The following is a 16,715-nucleotide window of genomic DNA, read 5'->3' as shown; positions in this document are numbered from 1 at the left end:
TTACAGTCCCAAGGACAAGAATTCCCCTTCTAAGGATGCTTAGTGACTAACACCTATTCCTGATAATACACTTTTAAACATTGCTAAAATTAAACATTACTAAAAGAAGTTTTCACACTGTGCCAACTGATGATACATGACTTTCTGACTTGTTCTTTGTTTGAATACTATATAATGAAAGCCTGATTTTAGTAAAATCGCAGCAGATTCTCACTACACAGTGTGTCTGTCTGTCATTCCCTTGCTTCGTATCCTGGCTATCCTATCCTTCACCCTGTTCTCCCGTGGATAGCGGTCTCCGAGAGGGACGGTCCGTGGCATGATCATATGTTTTTTCTTTCAATATGTTTATATGATCGATTACATTGATAGATTTTCATATGTTGAACCAGCACTGCATCTCTGGCATGAAGCCTACTTGATCATAATGGATATTTTTTTGATGTGTTCTTGGATTCGGTTTGCCAGTATTTTATTGATAATTTTTGCATTGATGTTCATGAGCGAAATTAGTCTGTAATTCTGTATCTTGGTTGAGTCTTTGTGTTGTTTTGGTATCAGGATAACTGTAGGTTCATAAAGAGTTTGGCAATGACTCTTCTGTTTCTATTATGTGGAAACACCTTAAGGAGTATAGGTATCAGCTCTTCTTAAAATTTCTAGTAAAATTCTGAATTAAAACCATCTTGTTCTGGTCTTTTTTTGGTTGGAAGGTTTTTTATGATAGCTTCTATTTCCTCATGATTTGTATGTCTATTTAAATTGTTCACTTGGTCTTGATTTAATTTTGGTATATTATATTTATCTAAATATAAGTTCAGTTCTTTTATATATTCAAACTTTGTGGCACATAGGCCTTTGTAGTAAGACCTAATGATTCTCTGAATTTCTTCAGTGTCTGTTGTTATGTCCACCTTTTCATTTCGGATCTTGTTAATTTGCATGTTCTCTCTCTGCCTTTTGATTAGTTTGTATAGGGGTTTGTCAATCTTGTTGATTTTCTCAAAGAACCAACTCTTTGTTTCATTGGTTCTTTGGATTGTTTTCTGTGTTTCTATTTTGTTGATTTCAGCCATTAGTTTGATTATTTGCAGTCTTCTTCTACTCCTGGGTGAGTCTGCTTCTTTTTTCTAGAGCTTTCAGCTGTGCTGTTAAGTCTCTAATGTGAGCTTTCTCCTTTTTTGTAATGTGGGCACTTAGTGCTATGAACTTTCCTCTTAGCACTGCTTTCATAATGTCCCATAGGTTTAGGTATGTTGTTGAATTCTAACTTTATTCCATGGTGATCCAATAAGACACAGGTGGTTATTAAAATATTTTTGTATCTGTGGAAGTTTGCTTTGTTACCGAGCATGTGATCAATTTTTGAGAAGGTTCCATGAGATGCTGAGAAGAAGGTATATTCTTTTCTGTTTGGGTGGAATGTTCTATAAATGTCTGTTAAGTCTATTTGATTCATTACCTCCATTAATTCTCTTATTTCTCTGTTAGGTCTCTGTCTTGTTGACCTGTCCATTGGTGAGAGAGGAGTGTTGAAATCTCCTACTATTAGTGCATGCAGTTTGAGTGTGCTTTGAGTTCAAGTAATATTTCTTTTACTTAAGTGGGTGCTTTTATATTAGGGCATAGATATTCAGGATTGAGACTCCATCCTGATGAATTGTTCCTGTTATGAATATAAAATGTCCATCTCCATCTCTTCCAATTGATTTTAGTTTGAAGTCAATTTTGTTAGATATTAGCATAGCCACACCCACTTGTTTCTTAGGTCCATTTGATTGAAAAACCTTTTCCCAACCCTTTACTCTGAGTAAATGTTTGTCTTTGTGGTTGAGGTATGTTTTTTGTAAGCAGTAGAATGTTGGATCCCGTTTTTGTATCCATTCTCTTAACCTGTGCCTTTTTATAGGTGAATTGAGACCATTGATATTAAGTGATATTAATGACCAGTGGTTGTTAACTCCGGTCATTTTTTTTTTTTTTGGTGGTGGAGTTTGTGTGTTTCCCTTCTTTGGGTTGTGCTTGTGGAGGATTGTTAGATGTTTAAGTTATTGTGGGTGTTGTTGGGTTCTTTGGGTTGTGATTTTCCTTCTATTACTTTCTGTAAGAGTGGGTTTGTGACTACGTATTGTTTAAATTTGTTTTTATCCTGGAATACCTTATTTTCTCCATTGATGGTGAAAAAAAGCTTGGCTGGGTATAGTAGTCTGGTCTTGCATCTATGGTCTCTTAATTTCTGCAGCACATCTATCCAAGACCTTCTGTCTTTCATGGTTTCCATAGAGAAATCAGGTATAATTCTGATAGGTTTGCCTTTATATTTTGAAAGACCCCCTAAATGGGTGTCACATCTGAGGGATCCCCCTTTAACCAAGACAGAAACCAGGCCACTCGATGCAAAAGCAAGAGGAAGTTTAATGTTTACACAGGTGCCTGTGGTCGCTTCACCCAATCAGCTGGATGAGCAGCTAGCTGAATGAGCATGACGGGCTGAGAATACATCATGCATTTGTAGGGGTTCAGGGGTTACATAAAGACTGTGTAGCAACAAGCGTTTCATTGGTTCCTACATGTTGGGTGGGCTAAGGTCGAGTTTAGGATAGGGCTGTTTATCCCTCTGCAGGTTCATAAAAAAACATAAAAGTCTAGATAAAGCTAAATTCAACTCTTTTGAGTATTTTGACAGACTGTCACAGTGGTTAGCTGTCTGTCGCCCCAGTTTCTACAGAGCTAGCTGACCGCAGATATCCTGTTCAGTGGGGCCCTATCTGCTTCTCTAAAATTTGGTTTTCTAAGCTTATATAGGTGACTTAATTTGAACCTTGCTATAGGCTGGAATGTGGGTCTTTCAATGTTACTTGACCTTCTTCTTTTGCAGCTCTTAATATTTTTTCTTTATTCTGTATGTTTTATGTTTTGATTATTATATGGCAAGGGGATTTTTTTTTTTTTTGGATCCAGTCTATTCGGTGTTCTGTATGCTTCTTGTACCTTCATAGGTATATCTTTCTTTAGGTTGGGAAAGTTTTCTTCTATAATTTTGTTGAATATATTTTCTGGGCCTTTGAGCTGTAATTCTCTTCTCCTTCTTCTACCCCTATTGTTTTTAGGTTTGGTCTTTTCATGCTGTTCCAGATTTCCTGGATGATTTGTGTTAAGAATTTGTTGGATTTGCTGTTTTCTTTGATCAATGAGTTTATTTCCTCTATGGTATCTTCAGTGTCTGAGATTCTTTCTTTTATCTCTTTTATTTTGTTGGTTATACTTGTCTCTGTAGTCGATGTTTGTTTACCCAGATTTTCCATATCTAGCTGTCCCTCGGTTTGTGTCTTTTTCATTACCTCCATTTCAGTTTTCAAGTCTTGAACTGTTTCCACTACCTGATTGATTGCTTTTTCTTGGTTTCCTAGGGTATCTTTGAGGGATTTATGCATTTCTTCAAACTTTTTGTTATTCTTCTCATCCATTTCTTTAAGGGAGTTTTTCATTTCCTATTTAAGGGACTTTATCACTTTCATAATGTTACATTTAAAGTCTATTTCTTCTACGTCTTCTGGATTAGGGTGTTCAAGTCTTCCTGTTGTATGTTCACTGGAATCTGGTGTTAACATGTTGTTTTTCAGATTGTTGGAGGAATTCTTGCATTGGTGCCTGCCCATTTCTTCCTTCAAATGCCCTCTGGAAGGACGAATGTTCTGGTACAGGATCTAGGCCTCTTGCTGATCAGACACCTTGCAGGCCAAAGGGCATGCTTGATGGGTGCAGGCCCTCTGGGAGGACGGATCTTCTAGTACAGGATCCGGGCCACTTGCTGGGTAGGGACCTCACAGACAAAAGGACGTGCTTTCTGGTTTCAGGCTCAGTGGGACAAAGAGAGTCCTGCAGCAGTTGCCCTCACTACTTTGTCCCCAGACCCTCAGCCCTGAAGCAGGCTGAGTTGGGGGATCCTATGACCTTGCAGATTGAGAGGAGTGCTTAAGGGGCAAGCTGGGATGGGATAAGAAGAGTAAGGCAGCAATCAGGGGGAAGCCCCCACTGAATGACCAGCAAGTTTAGGGGAATGGAGAGTGCCTGAGATCTTCTTTCCGGGTGTCAGGCCAGCTGCTGGTCGGGTACTCACTCACCCCTCCAGAAGGATGGATCTTCTGGTACAGGATTTGGGCCACTTGCTGGCCAGGGACCCCCAGAAAAAAGGATGTGCTTGCTGGTTGCAGGCTCAGTGGGACAAAGAGAGTCCTGCAGAGTTGTATACGTGTATACATGTATATGTGAGTGTGTGTGTATTTTGGTTTTTTTGATACAAGGTTTCTATGTGTATCTTTGGCTGTACTAGAACTCACTCTGCAGACCCACAGGATGGTCTCAAAATCATAGAGACTGCCTACCTCTGCCTCCTGAGTGCTGGGATGAAAGGCATGTACCACCACACCTGACTCTGATTTTTTTATAGAAATATAAAGGTCATTTTTAAATTTTTTCTTTTTTAATAGAATATAAATTCTTCTCTTGTAAAAAATATTCTGACCACCATTTCCTCTCCCACCACACCTCCCAGATCCATCTCCTAACCTCTGCTTTTCCCAAGTATACTTCCTTCAAAAAAGCACAGGCCTACAAGAAACAAGACTCAACCATGACAAAACAAGACACAACAAGAGAAGGCAAAAGCCCTCATACTAAAGGCTATACAAGGCAACCAAACAGGAATAAAAGAGAGACATACTCACCCCCACTGTTAGGATCCCTCCAAACACCAAGCTAACAGGCATAACACTTCCCAAACACTGCCATATAGCACAGATTATCTGATATCTGCCAGCACCCATATTGAGTATCATAGAGCACTGAACATCCATGTTGAAGGCCAACCCCTGGTTATGATCTTTATTAGGCATAAAGGTGATTGTTGGAGCTCAAAGTTCATGCCAGTGTCTTCCTTACTTCCCACTGAGAATCAAGAACCTCCGCCCGAGACTCCTGCCTTCCTGAAGAAAGGTGAGAGAATATATCCCTGGTCCCAGTGAATTGAAACTAAAATCAATCAAAAGAGACAAAGAAGGACATTTCATATTTGTCACAGGAAAAATCCATCAAGAGGGAATCTCAATACTGAACATGTATGCCCCAAATATACTCTATATGTAAAAGAAACATTACTAAAGCTTAAATCACACACTAAGCCTCACACACTAGTAGTGGGAGACCTCAGTAACCTACCCTCACCACTGGACAGGTCTTCTAGAGAGAAACTTAGCAGAAAAATTTGGGAACTAACAGATGTTATGACTCAAATGGACTTAAACATCTATAGAACATTCTATCCAAACATAAAAGAATATGACTTCCTTTCAGAACCCCATGGAACCTTCTCAAAAATTGACCACATACTCTGAAACACAGAAAACCTCAACAGATACAAAAAAAATTGGAATATCACCATGTATCTTATTGGGTCACTGTGGCCTAAAGTTAGAATTCAACACTAACACTAATTTCAGAAATCCCACCAACACATGGAAATTAAACAATGCTCAACTGAATCACCAATGGGTCAAGGAAGAAATAAGGAAAGAAATTAAAGACTTCCTAAAATTCAATGAAAATAACGGCACAACATACCCAAAGTTATGGGACACAATGAAAGCAGTGTTAAGAGGAAAGTTCACAGTACTAAATGCCTACATAAAGAAACTGTAAAAATCCCACACTAGCAAGTTAACAGAATACCTGAAAGCTCTAGAACAAAAAAGAAGCAAACTCACCCAGGAGGAGTAGATGACAGGAAATAATCAAATTGAGAGCTGAAATCTACAAAACAGAAACAAATAAAACAATATACAAAGAATCAATGAAAAAAAGGTTGGTTATTTGAGAAAATCAACAAAATAGACAAACCTTTATCCAAATTAGCCAAAAGGTCAAGAGAGAATATCCAAATAAACAAAATCAGAAATAAAAATGGGAACAAAACAACATTCATAGAGGAAATACAGAGAATCATACTTCAAAAACCTGTATTCCATAAAACTGGAAAATTTAAAGAGAATTGACAATATTCTAGATAAATATCACTTACCAAAATTAAATCAAGACTAAGGAAATAGAAATAGTCATCTAAGTTTTCCAACCAAAAAAAATTTAGGACCAGAAGATTTCATTTTAGAATTCTACAAGATTTTCAAAGAATAATTGCTATGGAAATGCCTTTATCCAATACATTTTAAGATACCAGCCCACCTGGTCATGGTTTTTTATACTATAACTGCAGCCATAAAGTTTGCGTGTGTGCTCTCTCTTCCAGTTGCTGGTTTGGTTCTTGTTCCTCATTCATGCACAGGACTGTGATCTGTGAGTCTACTGATAAATAAACAACCCTTTATTATACTTAATTCTAAACTTGTATTGGATTATTTTATAGTGTCCTTCTTCATCTGGCACCCAACATGGGGCCAGACCCTGAGATTAAGAGGCTCATGTTCTATTGCTACTTTAAGACCAGTTTTGGTTACCAACTGCTCAGGATGGTTCCAACTTGGTTAGTTGAAATGGTGCACGTTCTTACTATGTTCTGGCCAGAACTTCAAATAAGAACCTCAGAAAAATCCTATTGAATACTCAGAGACTATTTGCAATTATACCAGACAGTAATATTAAAACTTAACCTTCATTTTACTTTTACAGCATCCATTAGAAAGAACATTGCCCCCATGAGAGCTGTAAGTAATTCTAGAAGACTATATCCTCCTTTCCCAACAAAGTTTGCCCTCGGGGTTAGTTACATCATTTAGGGGTTGATTATAACTGGTATAGGGTTGGGGGTTTAGTCACACTAATAATAATAGTGAATGAATACCTGTGAGTTATTATTTATAGGCAATTTAATTGGTGTAGATTCTTGCATATTGATACAAATTCAAATTATATTAAATATGCTCCTATTTCTGTTTACAGTATTTGTGTACCTAGGCAAATTAGACCTTGTGGAGTAGCTTTAGGAATGTAATCTAATGGTTTTTAGCAAAGGTAGAGTGAATGGGAACGATGGGAAAGGCCTGGCAGAGCCATGTTTGCCATGCTTGAGCTAACCACAGGCCCTTCAGTTTCCTACTAGGGTCCCTGTCAAGGTAGTACCCTGTATAATTGTTTCATTAAAATTGGAATTTAATAAAGGAGAACTACATTCTGATTTTGAAGCATTAATTATCATAACAGTATCTAAGCAAACTACAATTCAATGGGAGAAGAATCAGAGAGTTGAACCAAACTGTTCTTATCACTAGTACTTCATTCATTACAAAAGATGTTTGCAGGGATTTTTGATTTAGAAAGGGTCATACCATTGTTGCTTTGAGAACAAGAAATAGCATCTAGTTTTTTTTAGAGTAGTCATAGCAACCAAATGGATCCCAGCAACAGTGAAAGTTAAAAATGTCTAATAAAATCATAGTTTTGTCAAACTTCTTGAGAAGATTGTACATTGAAGTAGAAGTTTCATCATTTTTTAATCAGAGCAGAAGAACTTGGGCTTTGCATTGAGGGTAACATATTATTATTGAAAGAAATTCTTTTTGGTAAGATGATAAGACAATGGATACAGACACTAAAGTATCATGGTGCAGAAATCAAATACAAAGGGTTTAGAGCCCAGTGGGGAATGAAGTGGGGTTGTGTAAGGTTTGAGAATGTGTGTTAAGTTCAAGTCACTGAAAGGAAACAGTATTTGAAAGTTCATTGTTTATATATTCATAAAGGTTAATTAAGATAGCTATGCTGTGTGCATTTTGAAAACAAATATGTGCATTGCTAAGCAAATATTCTGTGAGTAAGAAGATAAGATGATGTCTACACAAATCAAAAATGTGAAAAGGAGCTTATTACTGAGGTTCCTTTCATAATTCACAAGAATGAACACAAGGTAGAAAGGGTTGGGCATTACAAGTTACTTATTATGAGGTCAATGAACAAAGAACTAAATTCATGAGTCTCGAAGTAATTGCTCTAGAGAGCTTTAGGTTTGACTCTTCTTTTGGGAATGTGATTTGTATGTATGTGACTGCATCTGTTCCTGAGAACATTAAGTTCTCTAACATATTGATGCATCTATGAAGTTATCAGTCTTCCTAACTTTTCTCCTCTCTCTCTTTCTCTCTCACCTCCGCCACTCAACCTTCCCTATTATCTCTCCATTCCTTCACCCTCTAAATTTCTTTATTTGTGCCTTTATTATTTCTAAACACACACACACACACACACACACACACACACTTCTACATTTTGAACAGTAGCCAACTTTGTGGAAGAACTCATAGATGGTATAGACATGGAAAAGAGAAACCCTTAAAATGTTAAGTATGTTGTTGGCTTTATATTTTCACAACCTGGTTTGTGATATACAATAAAATACCAGTGAAATTATTAATGAAGAATAAGTAATTAAGAAACACTGAAAGAATATTAAAACTATTAATAGGTGGATATATATATATATATATGAATGATAATGTCAACAGAATTGACTATATCCTATATACCAACTCAGTTAGGAATGAACTGTTCAAATCAATTGTGTCAAGCCTTAGGTATTCCAAAAGTTCTCTTTTAATTAATTAATTAATGAATTAAAGCAGTTTCCTAGCATTGACTCAGGCTGCCCTGCTTGGTGGTCAATGCCTTTACACTTTGGCCCATCCTGCTGGCCAGAATTCCATACATTTTCACAGTGATCATCTTCATAATCATCATACTGTATGTTCTGTATTAGGTATGTGGAAATAGTAAATAATAAAGGAAATAATACTAATGTCATGGGTTATGATTTTCCTGTTACAATAGTTTGTAGCTAACAAATATAATCCTTTTTCCCCAGAGAAAGCTGCATCTCTCAGAGATGGCTTATGTCAACGTTTCTTCCAAAAGATGCTCAAGACCTGCTCCCGAATTTGTTTGGTTCTTACCCCATAGATGACAGGGTTCAGGGCAGGGGGAACAACCACATAGAGATTAGCTAGGAGAATATGAATGTATGCAGGAACATGCCTGCCAAACCTGTGGGTCATGAAGGAGAAAAATGCTGGAGTGAAGAAGACCAGGATGACACAGATGTGGGAGCCACATGTGTTAAGTGCCTTGAGCCTGGCATCCCGGGAAGGAAGGCAGAAGACAGCTTGTAGGATCCGCATGTAGGAGATGGCAATTAGAAGCACATCAACAAGCACCATTGATATAAGAATCAATCCAAATATCATGTTTACCTTTATGTTGGCACAGGCCAGACGGGCAATCCCCATGTGTTCACAGTATGTGTGAGGGATTATATGGTGTCCACAGAAAGGCAGTCTCAAAATGAGAAATACCAGAGGGATGACCAACATGAAATTTACTCCAAATACCACCACCAGGATGAGACTGATTGTTCTGTTTGTGAGAACCAGGCTGTAACGCAGAGGGTTGCAGATGGCGACATGGCGGTCAAAGGCCATAGCCACCAGCACAACAGTCTCCATTGCAGTGAACATGTGGATGAAGAACATCTGTGTCACACATCCCTCAAAACTAATCTCCCGTAAATTAAACCAGAAGATGCCCAGCATCTTTGGAATTGTAGATGTGGATAGGCCCAGGTCAATGGATCCCAGCATTGCCAAGAAGTAAAACATGGGCTGATGAAGACTGTGTTCACTCTTAATCACAAACAAGATAGTGATGTTCCCAACAAGGGCTACCAAATACACAAAGCCAAAAGGAAAACCGATCCACACATGCATCTCTTCAAGGCCTGGAACTCCCAGCAAGAGGAAAAAAGAGGGGTGGAACTTAGTGCCATTTAAACAGGACATTCCTCTTTGTTCTTTGAAATCTGAAACAAAAACAAATAAATAAAACTCAAACATTTGATGTGTATATATGCATGTATTAACCATGCATGCAAATGTAAGAACACACACACATGTGTGCGCACACACACACACACTGAGGGTTCGTTCTTTCAAAGGCGATATGTAAGTACATGAATAAGAATGGGGAAGATTTGGCTTAAGTTAGTAATTAACATTAAACATTTAAGACTTGGCATGATGATTTCCATTCTTAAAAGAATGTCTGTGTAGTACTCCATTGTGTAAATGTACCACATTTTCCTTATCCATTCTTCCATCGAGGGGCATTTAGGTTGTTTCCAGCTTCTGGCTATGACAAACAATGGTATTATGAACATAGTTGAGCACATGTCCTTGTGGCACAATTGAGCACCTTTTGGATATACACCCAAAAGTGGTATTGCTGAGTCTTGAGGAAGGTTGTTTCCTAATTTTCTGAAAAATCACCACACTGACATTCAAAAATGGATGGAGCTATAAAACATTATTTTGAGTGAGGTAACCCAGACACAGAAAGACAATTATCATGTGTACTCACTCATAGCTGGTTTTTAAACATAAAGCACAATCCTGAAAACCACAATCCCAGAGAATTTAGACAATAATGAGGAAATAAGAGAGACTTACATAGATCTAATCTACATGGGAAGTAGAAAAATATAAGATCTCCTGAGTAAATTGGGAACATGGGGACTTTCAGGGAGGGTTGAAGAGGGGAGGGTAGAGGCATGGAGGGGAGCAGAGAATAATGTAGAACCCAATAAAAATCAATAAAAAGATTAACAGGAGGGATATATAAAGAAACCAAGCTATCAGGAGAAAAAAGGAATGTTTATATTAAGAATTAAACCTAGGGTTTTCACATGCTAGACAAGTACTCTTCCACTGAGCTACAGTCTCAGTCTGTGTAAAGAATATACTTCTATTAACACTAGGTATCCTGCAGTGCTTTAGGAACCAGTGTTACTCCTCTCTGGAAATATGGTGGCCGATCTTAGAAAGTGACACAATGAACAGACAGACTTTACTGTGGGTCAACACCTCAAACAGTCAAGAAGCAGCTCAGAAATCTTCACACAACTCCTCATACCCCTCTAAAAGCAATCAGGTTTATAACCTCCATCCTTTTTATTTTTGTCATTTTATTTTGCAGTGTTGGAAACAAAGTGTTGCACATGCTAGGTAGCTATTTGAACTTTAAATAAATGTAATAACACTAAGAAAGATAGAAGGAAAGAAAGAGGAAAGGAAAAGCAAGGAAGAAAGGAGGGAGGGAGGAAAGGAAGAAAGATAAAAGGAAGGAAGGAAAAAAGAAGGAAGGAAGGAGGGAGGGAAGGAAGGAAGGAAAGAAGGAAGGAAGCACTTCTGTAGATATCTGAAAGATGGAATGATGGAATGACAGTGATGGCAATCACTCTTTGTGAGATTGGGAAGCAGGCGTATGAGGAAGAATAAAGGAGTTTTGTTTTCCTTTGGTGCAGGAAAGCTATGGGAAGTTTTCTTCCTTCCTTCCTTTCTTTCTTCCTTCCTTCCTTCCTTCCTCCCTCCCTCTTTCCTTCCCTCCCTCTCTCCCTTTCTTCCCCCTCCTCTCTCCCTCTCCACCCTTCCTCTATATTTCTTTTCTTTTCTTTCTTTCTTTCTTTCTTTCTTTCTTTCTTTCTTTCTTTCTTTCTTTCTTTCCTTCCTTCTTTCCTTCCTTCTCTCTCTCTCTCTCTCTCTCTCTCCCTTTCTTCCTTTCTTTTTCTTCCTTTCTTTCTGAGATAAATGACACACAGATTCAAATAGACAGATGAGGGANTTTCAAGAGTATTTTCAAACATCCTATTGATATACCTATAGATATTTAACTCTTTACAGAATCCACTTTGACTTTTTTTTCAAAAGAAGTCACAATATTGTGTGGGTAGAAAATGGGTGGTTGTCCTGAGAAGAGCAGATGTTGTATGAAATTCTCAAAGTACTAATGAAAAAAATCTACAATGACATAAAATAATGCACCTTATATTAAAACTTTGTTTAATTTAATCTATGCTTCTAGATAATCTGAAATTGAGAAGAAACAACATAAAAGACATTACACTTACCTCAGTATTCATAGTCTGAAAAATTCCTTTCTCTTAGGTTTGATAGCATGCCAGAAGTGTTGTTTATCCCTGTTTTTCAGACTTCACCTCTTTTTGTTTCAGTACCTTACTCCAGAGTTCAGACCTGAGCAGCAGCAGCTGCCCTGGGCATGGTCTGTGGCCTCTCAGGGAAGGCAGAGAAGGACCTCCCTTTCTGACTTCATTCCATGTGTTGTCCCTGGAAAGGAGAATTTATACTTCTTTTGCAGCAGACTTTGCACAGCCAACCCATAGCTGAAAAGACCATAATTCCCTGAGGATTTAAACTTTCCTCTTCTTGAAAGATAGTAGTTAATCCTCTTGTGACTGTATTTCTGAGCCCTGGAGTCGGTGACTATCATTTCCTACTATTAGTCTGCACTCTAATTATCCCTGCAGACTCTCTCACTAAGCAGCATTAAACCATCAAAGATGCTCGGATTTACAACCACAGAGCAAGATTATGTCATTGAAAATGTGTATTATACTGTAGAGAGGCAGAAATTATAAAATTAGGCTTATGCTACAGAACGGAACATGGGTCTTAGCACAGAGTGAGAAGGAAGGCTCCTGGCTTCTTAGGTAATCTTTTTGCTGAGGGTTAACTAAGAGGAATTGGTGAATTAACAACTTTAAATTAGGGCTACTTATATGAGCATGAATGAGAGTTTGTTTGTTTGTTTGTTTTACAAGATAATGGAAAACATGGAAATAACTTTTTTTTAGGTTCCCCCATTCATAAAGCATCCATGCAAATGAATCCAGTATCCCTTCCCTGGCATACAGAAATAACAAGACCCAGACTTAGAGCCTTTATTCTACCATGTCAGCATTCAGAGATTAGCCATTCTTTATTGGAGTATTAAAGTTCCTTATCATATTTATTCATAGTAACATAAATTAGGACCCCACTATCTAGTGTATGGCGTAGATGAGTTTGGGTATACAGAATAACAGAGTGATTTTTGTGAGATTCGGAAATTCTTCCATATATAAATAGCACAGGTTAGAGAATGTGATATGTGAAGCTGAGGGAGAGCAAGATTGCTAAGACATTCACAACCACTTATGATGACAAACAGCACAACCCACTTGAACACTTCAGTCATCTAGCAATAGGCATCACTCTACCAGCCTATGCAGCATTTTCTGCACATCTGGACCATGGTTGATGTGGGCCTGTTTATAATCATCATGCCTAAAGCTCTGCCGAGCTTATAGTTTGGTGCCCAGTTTTAAGTTTATCTGGGTGCTCTGTTCACACATATGACATCTATTATTCTATCGAGGATTATTTGTGTGTGTGACACTATCAGTCAATGATTGCTGAATTGACTGTGACCAATAACTTCAGCTGATTTTCCTGAAAGACCTGATGACCAACTCAACATGTATTTTCTACTCAGAGAAATTTCTGCTTCCAGAAACCACTTGAGGATAAACTTGGCTGTAGACTTGTAGTCACTACCAATCCTTACCTGGATACTCAGGAGGAAGTGATCTAGATTTGAACATTTCAGCATCACCTTTGCTTCATCTCTCTGCCGAAGCCAGTCTCAGAACGTATGCCCAAGATGCTAAGTGCCCGTACTTCCCAAATCTTCCTTTTCATTTCCTTCCTCAGCCCTTTCAATGCCCCACCTTGCTTCTTTTATAATTCATGCCTTTTCCATGTATGTATAAATATATAAATACATCCTATTCAATTCATTCAGTGCTACTTGTACATGTTTATGCCAGCAGGACTAACCACTTGGCATTGGAGAGGAAATTAGGGATCTCATTGCTGGAGGAAGAGTACTTCTCCTACAAACATTTCTTGTTCCCTACAGATTCTTTGCTTAGAGGTGGGCCTGGAGAGATCACCACCTTCTGTCTTGGCTTGTCTGTTGGTGGTGTCCTTTTTGAGGGCTTGTTTACATAGCCCTAGTGTTGATTTATCATGGGTGAAGCATCCCTCTCATTTCTAGAAGACAAAATCTCACATAAAAGCTGCATATTTAATGACTCATAAGACAGATTTCTACACATATATCCAAAAGAAAGAATTAGAAGAAATATCCAAAATTATATGTGTTGTGATACAAGTGGCGGGGCTGTGTTCAGGCCACCCCGGCTCCCGCATGGCTAGCTTATGCCCCAAAATAATTACACAGAAACTGTATTTTTTTAAACACTACCTGGCCCATTAGTTCCAGCCTCTTATTGGCTAGCTCTTACATATTGATCTAACCCATTTCTAATAATCTGTGTATCCCACGAGGTGGCTTACCAGGGAAGATCTTAACCTGCGTCTGTCTGGAGTGGGAGAATCATGGCGACTGTCGGAATCTGCTTCTTTCTCTCAGCATTCTGTTCTGTCTACTCCACCCACCTAAGGGTTGGCCTATCAAGGGGCTTAGGCAGTTTCTTTATTAATAACAAATCACTCCCACATCATTTCCCCTTTTTCTGTTTAAACAAAAAAGAAAGGCTTTCATTTTAACATAGTAAAATTACATATAGCAAAACAGTTATCAAGCAAGAATTACAGTTACAATATTTATATCTACTTTATCTTTTATCATACTAAGAAAAACTATAACTATTACTAACCATTCTTCAACTCCATCAAAGACTCCAGAAGGATATAATATTACCTAAGCAAACAAGAAGACCAAAACTCTAGAAATGACAGAGATATCTCTCTGCCTAGACAGTCACCCAAAGTTCCTCTGTACCGTTGGGGCATTCATCTTCAGCCATCAGGCCCATAGTATCCAGCAGACATTTCCATGAAGCAGGAAGTTTCAAAGACAGTTCAGTCACTTTCTACTGTGTCCTGCAGAATGTCTCGCAGAATCTTTCATGAGTCAAGAACCCCGGAGGACCATCTCACCCTTAGGGAACTTCAGAAGTCCTCTCTCTGTGGGCTCTTTGTGTCCAGTTTATGCATCAGTCCAGGCAAGAGCAGTTTCTTGCCCAAATGGCTAACCAACTCCATAAGGAGCCTTTTCGATGCCCATCTTCCTCTTGAAGTAGATTGGTGCTTTCAGGAGCAGATATGTCTCATTGTCATGAAAAGCCCTAAATTATTAAAACATTAAAAGCCATATTCTGTTGTTTTTGAAAGATATGAAGAATGCCTATCTAACTGAAATATGTCTCTATATATCTAGAAAATTTAACTAACATGACTACAAGCTTGACTATTATTGATGATTATCCATTAACAACTATATTTCCTAATCATACATTACATTTTAAAAATTAACTACATAATCACAATTCCTTAATCAAGATGAGAAATACATATACATATAACAAGATTGACCTTAAAATCCTTAACAATGCAAATTATTCATATCTATATCATATCCCCCTTTAAATGTGAAAGAACATTTATAAACAATATTTGGGAACATGGGCGCAGTTTTTTCTCTCCAAATTGCTTCGGGGGCTGTTAATCAGGTCTTTATGGTGTAACCTGTGTGCCAGGTTTATCTCAGTTGGCAGTTCAGTGAAGTAATTTTTTGAGGGTGTTCACAGCAACCTTTCATGAGGGCGTGGTCTATCATACCGTATTGGGATAGACCCAATCCACAGGGTCTCATCCTCTGTGAAAACAAAAGAAGACCCTTTCCAAAGCATCATATCCTTAGACCCAAATTCTGAAGTCATACCCTCATGATATCCGTTCTGATTCCACTTGGCAGCCCATATAACAAAATGTCTCTCTGTACTTAGCTCCTTCACAGTCAAAAATTTTAAAGAAATCACAATGTACATAATCCAGACTCTCTGTGAATTTTCCATTTTTACGTGGCTTATTTTTCTTTATTTCTTTTAATCTATAACTATCTGTACTCTGTCTCTTTAAAGACTTTACCCTTTTTTTTTAAAGGCATTAACTTTATTCTCTATATTCTTTTTCTTCTCTCTCTCAAGCCTACGTACACTCATCCAACACTGTGATGCATTTAGTGGTCTTTTATGTCTGAATATGTGGTATTGTGAATCTGTAATTTTTTTTCTTACTATCCAGGAGCATTTCTTAAAATGTTAAGCACTTCTTAAAAACTTAAGTTGCACCATGTAGATGTAATATGGTAATAGGTAGAGCCTGTTTACTGCCCAGTCTAAACCTTAACTGCGCTGTTATTATGGTAATTATGGTAGTTCCAGCCTGAGACCAGCATAGTTCAGCTTGGTGGAGCTGAGCTGCTTCTGCCTCAGAGCCATTTGGTGTCCCTGAGCCACACACAGTTCCAGGCACACAGCAGTCCACATTGCCATCAAGCAAGCCATAGCACTTTACTCCAAATGCTCCATTCAAAAGCTCTGTCTCCCGCAGGAGCCAGACAGAGATCGCAATAGCGGCACAGCCCAGAAAGCCAGCATTTTAAAACAGCCAGTTTTTTTCTGCTGCTGAGTCAGGACAATTTCTTTGTGGCACGCAATCCACAAACAGCAAAAAGCTGTCTTAAATTCTCTCTCTCTCCGTTTTAAACCCTCTCAGGTTTTACGTGGAGTTCATTAGCACGTTGGGTGCCACTCTGTTGTGATATGAGTGGCAGGGCTGCGTTCAGGCCGCCCCAGCTCCTGCATGGCTAGCTTATGCCCCAAAATAATTACACGGAAACTGTATTCTTTTAAACACTGCCTGGCCCATTAGTTCCAGCCTCTTATTGGCTAGCTCTTACATATTGATCTAACCCATTTCTAATAATCTGTGTATCCCACAAGGTGGCTTACCAGG

At 38.3% G+C, this 16,715-nt stretch overlaps 1 protein-coding gene across 1 annotated transcript; it reads right to left on the bottom strand.

The window, feature by feature from the left end:
- Positions 1-8,885: 8,885 nt before the first annotated feature.
- Positions 8,886-9,836, bottom strand: LOC126492682 (olfactory receptor 52E4-like). Its single transcript, XM_050129222.1, has one exon. It carries the CDS (start codon positions 9,834-9,836, stop codon positions 8,898-8,900), a length of 939 nt encoding a protein of 312 aa, XP_049985179.1. The 3' UTR covers positions 8,886-8,897.
- Between the last annotated feature and the right edge of the window lie 6,879 nt (positions 9,837-16,715).

The sequence above is a fragment of the Alexandromys fortis genome, unplaced genomic scaffold, assembly GCF_014885135.2.
Source record: "Alexandromys fortis isolate MF-2015 unplaced genomic scaffold, M_Fortis_MF-2015_v1.1 scaffold_303, whole genome shotgun sequence".
NCBI classification, from domain to species: Eukaryota; Metazoa; Chordata; class Mammalia; order Rodentia; family Cricetidae; genus Alexandromys; species Alexandromys fortis.
This window is presented reverse-complemented; position numbering and strand designations above follow the sequence as displayed.

Excerpts from the sequence above, each read along its gene's own strand:
- LOC126492682 (XM_050129222.1), bottom strand. The coding sequence starts at position 9,836 with ATGTCCTGTTTAAATGGCACTAAGTTCCACCCCTCTTTTTTCCTCTTG.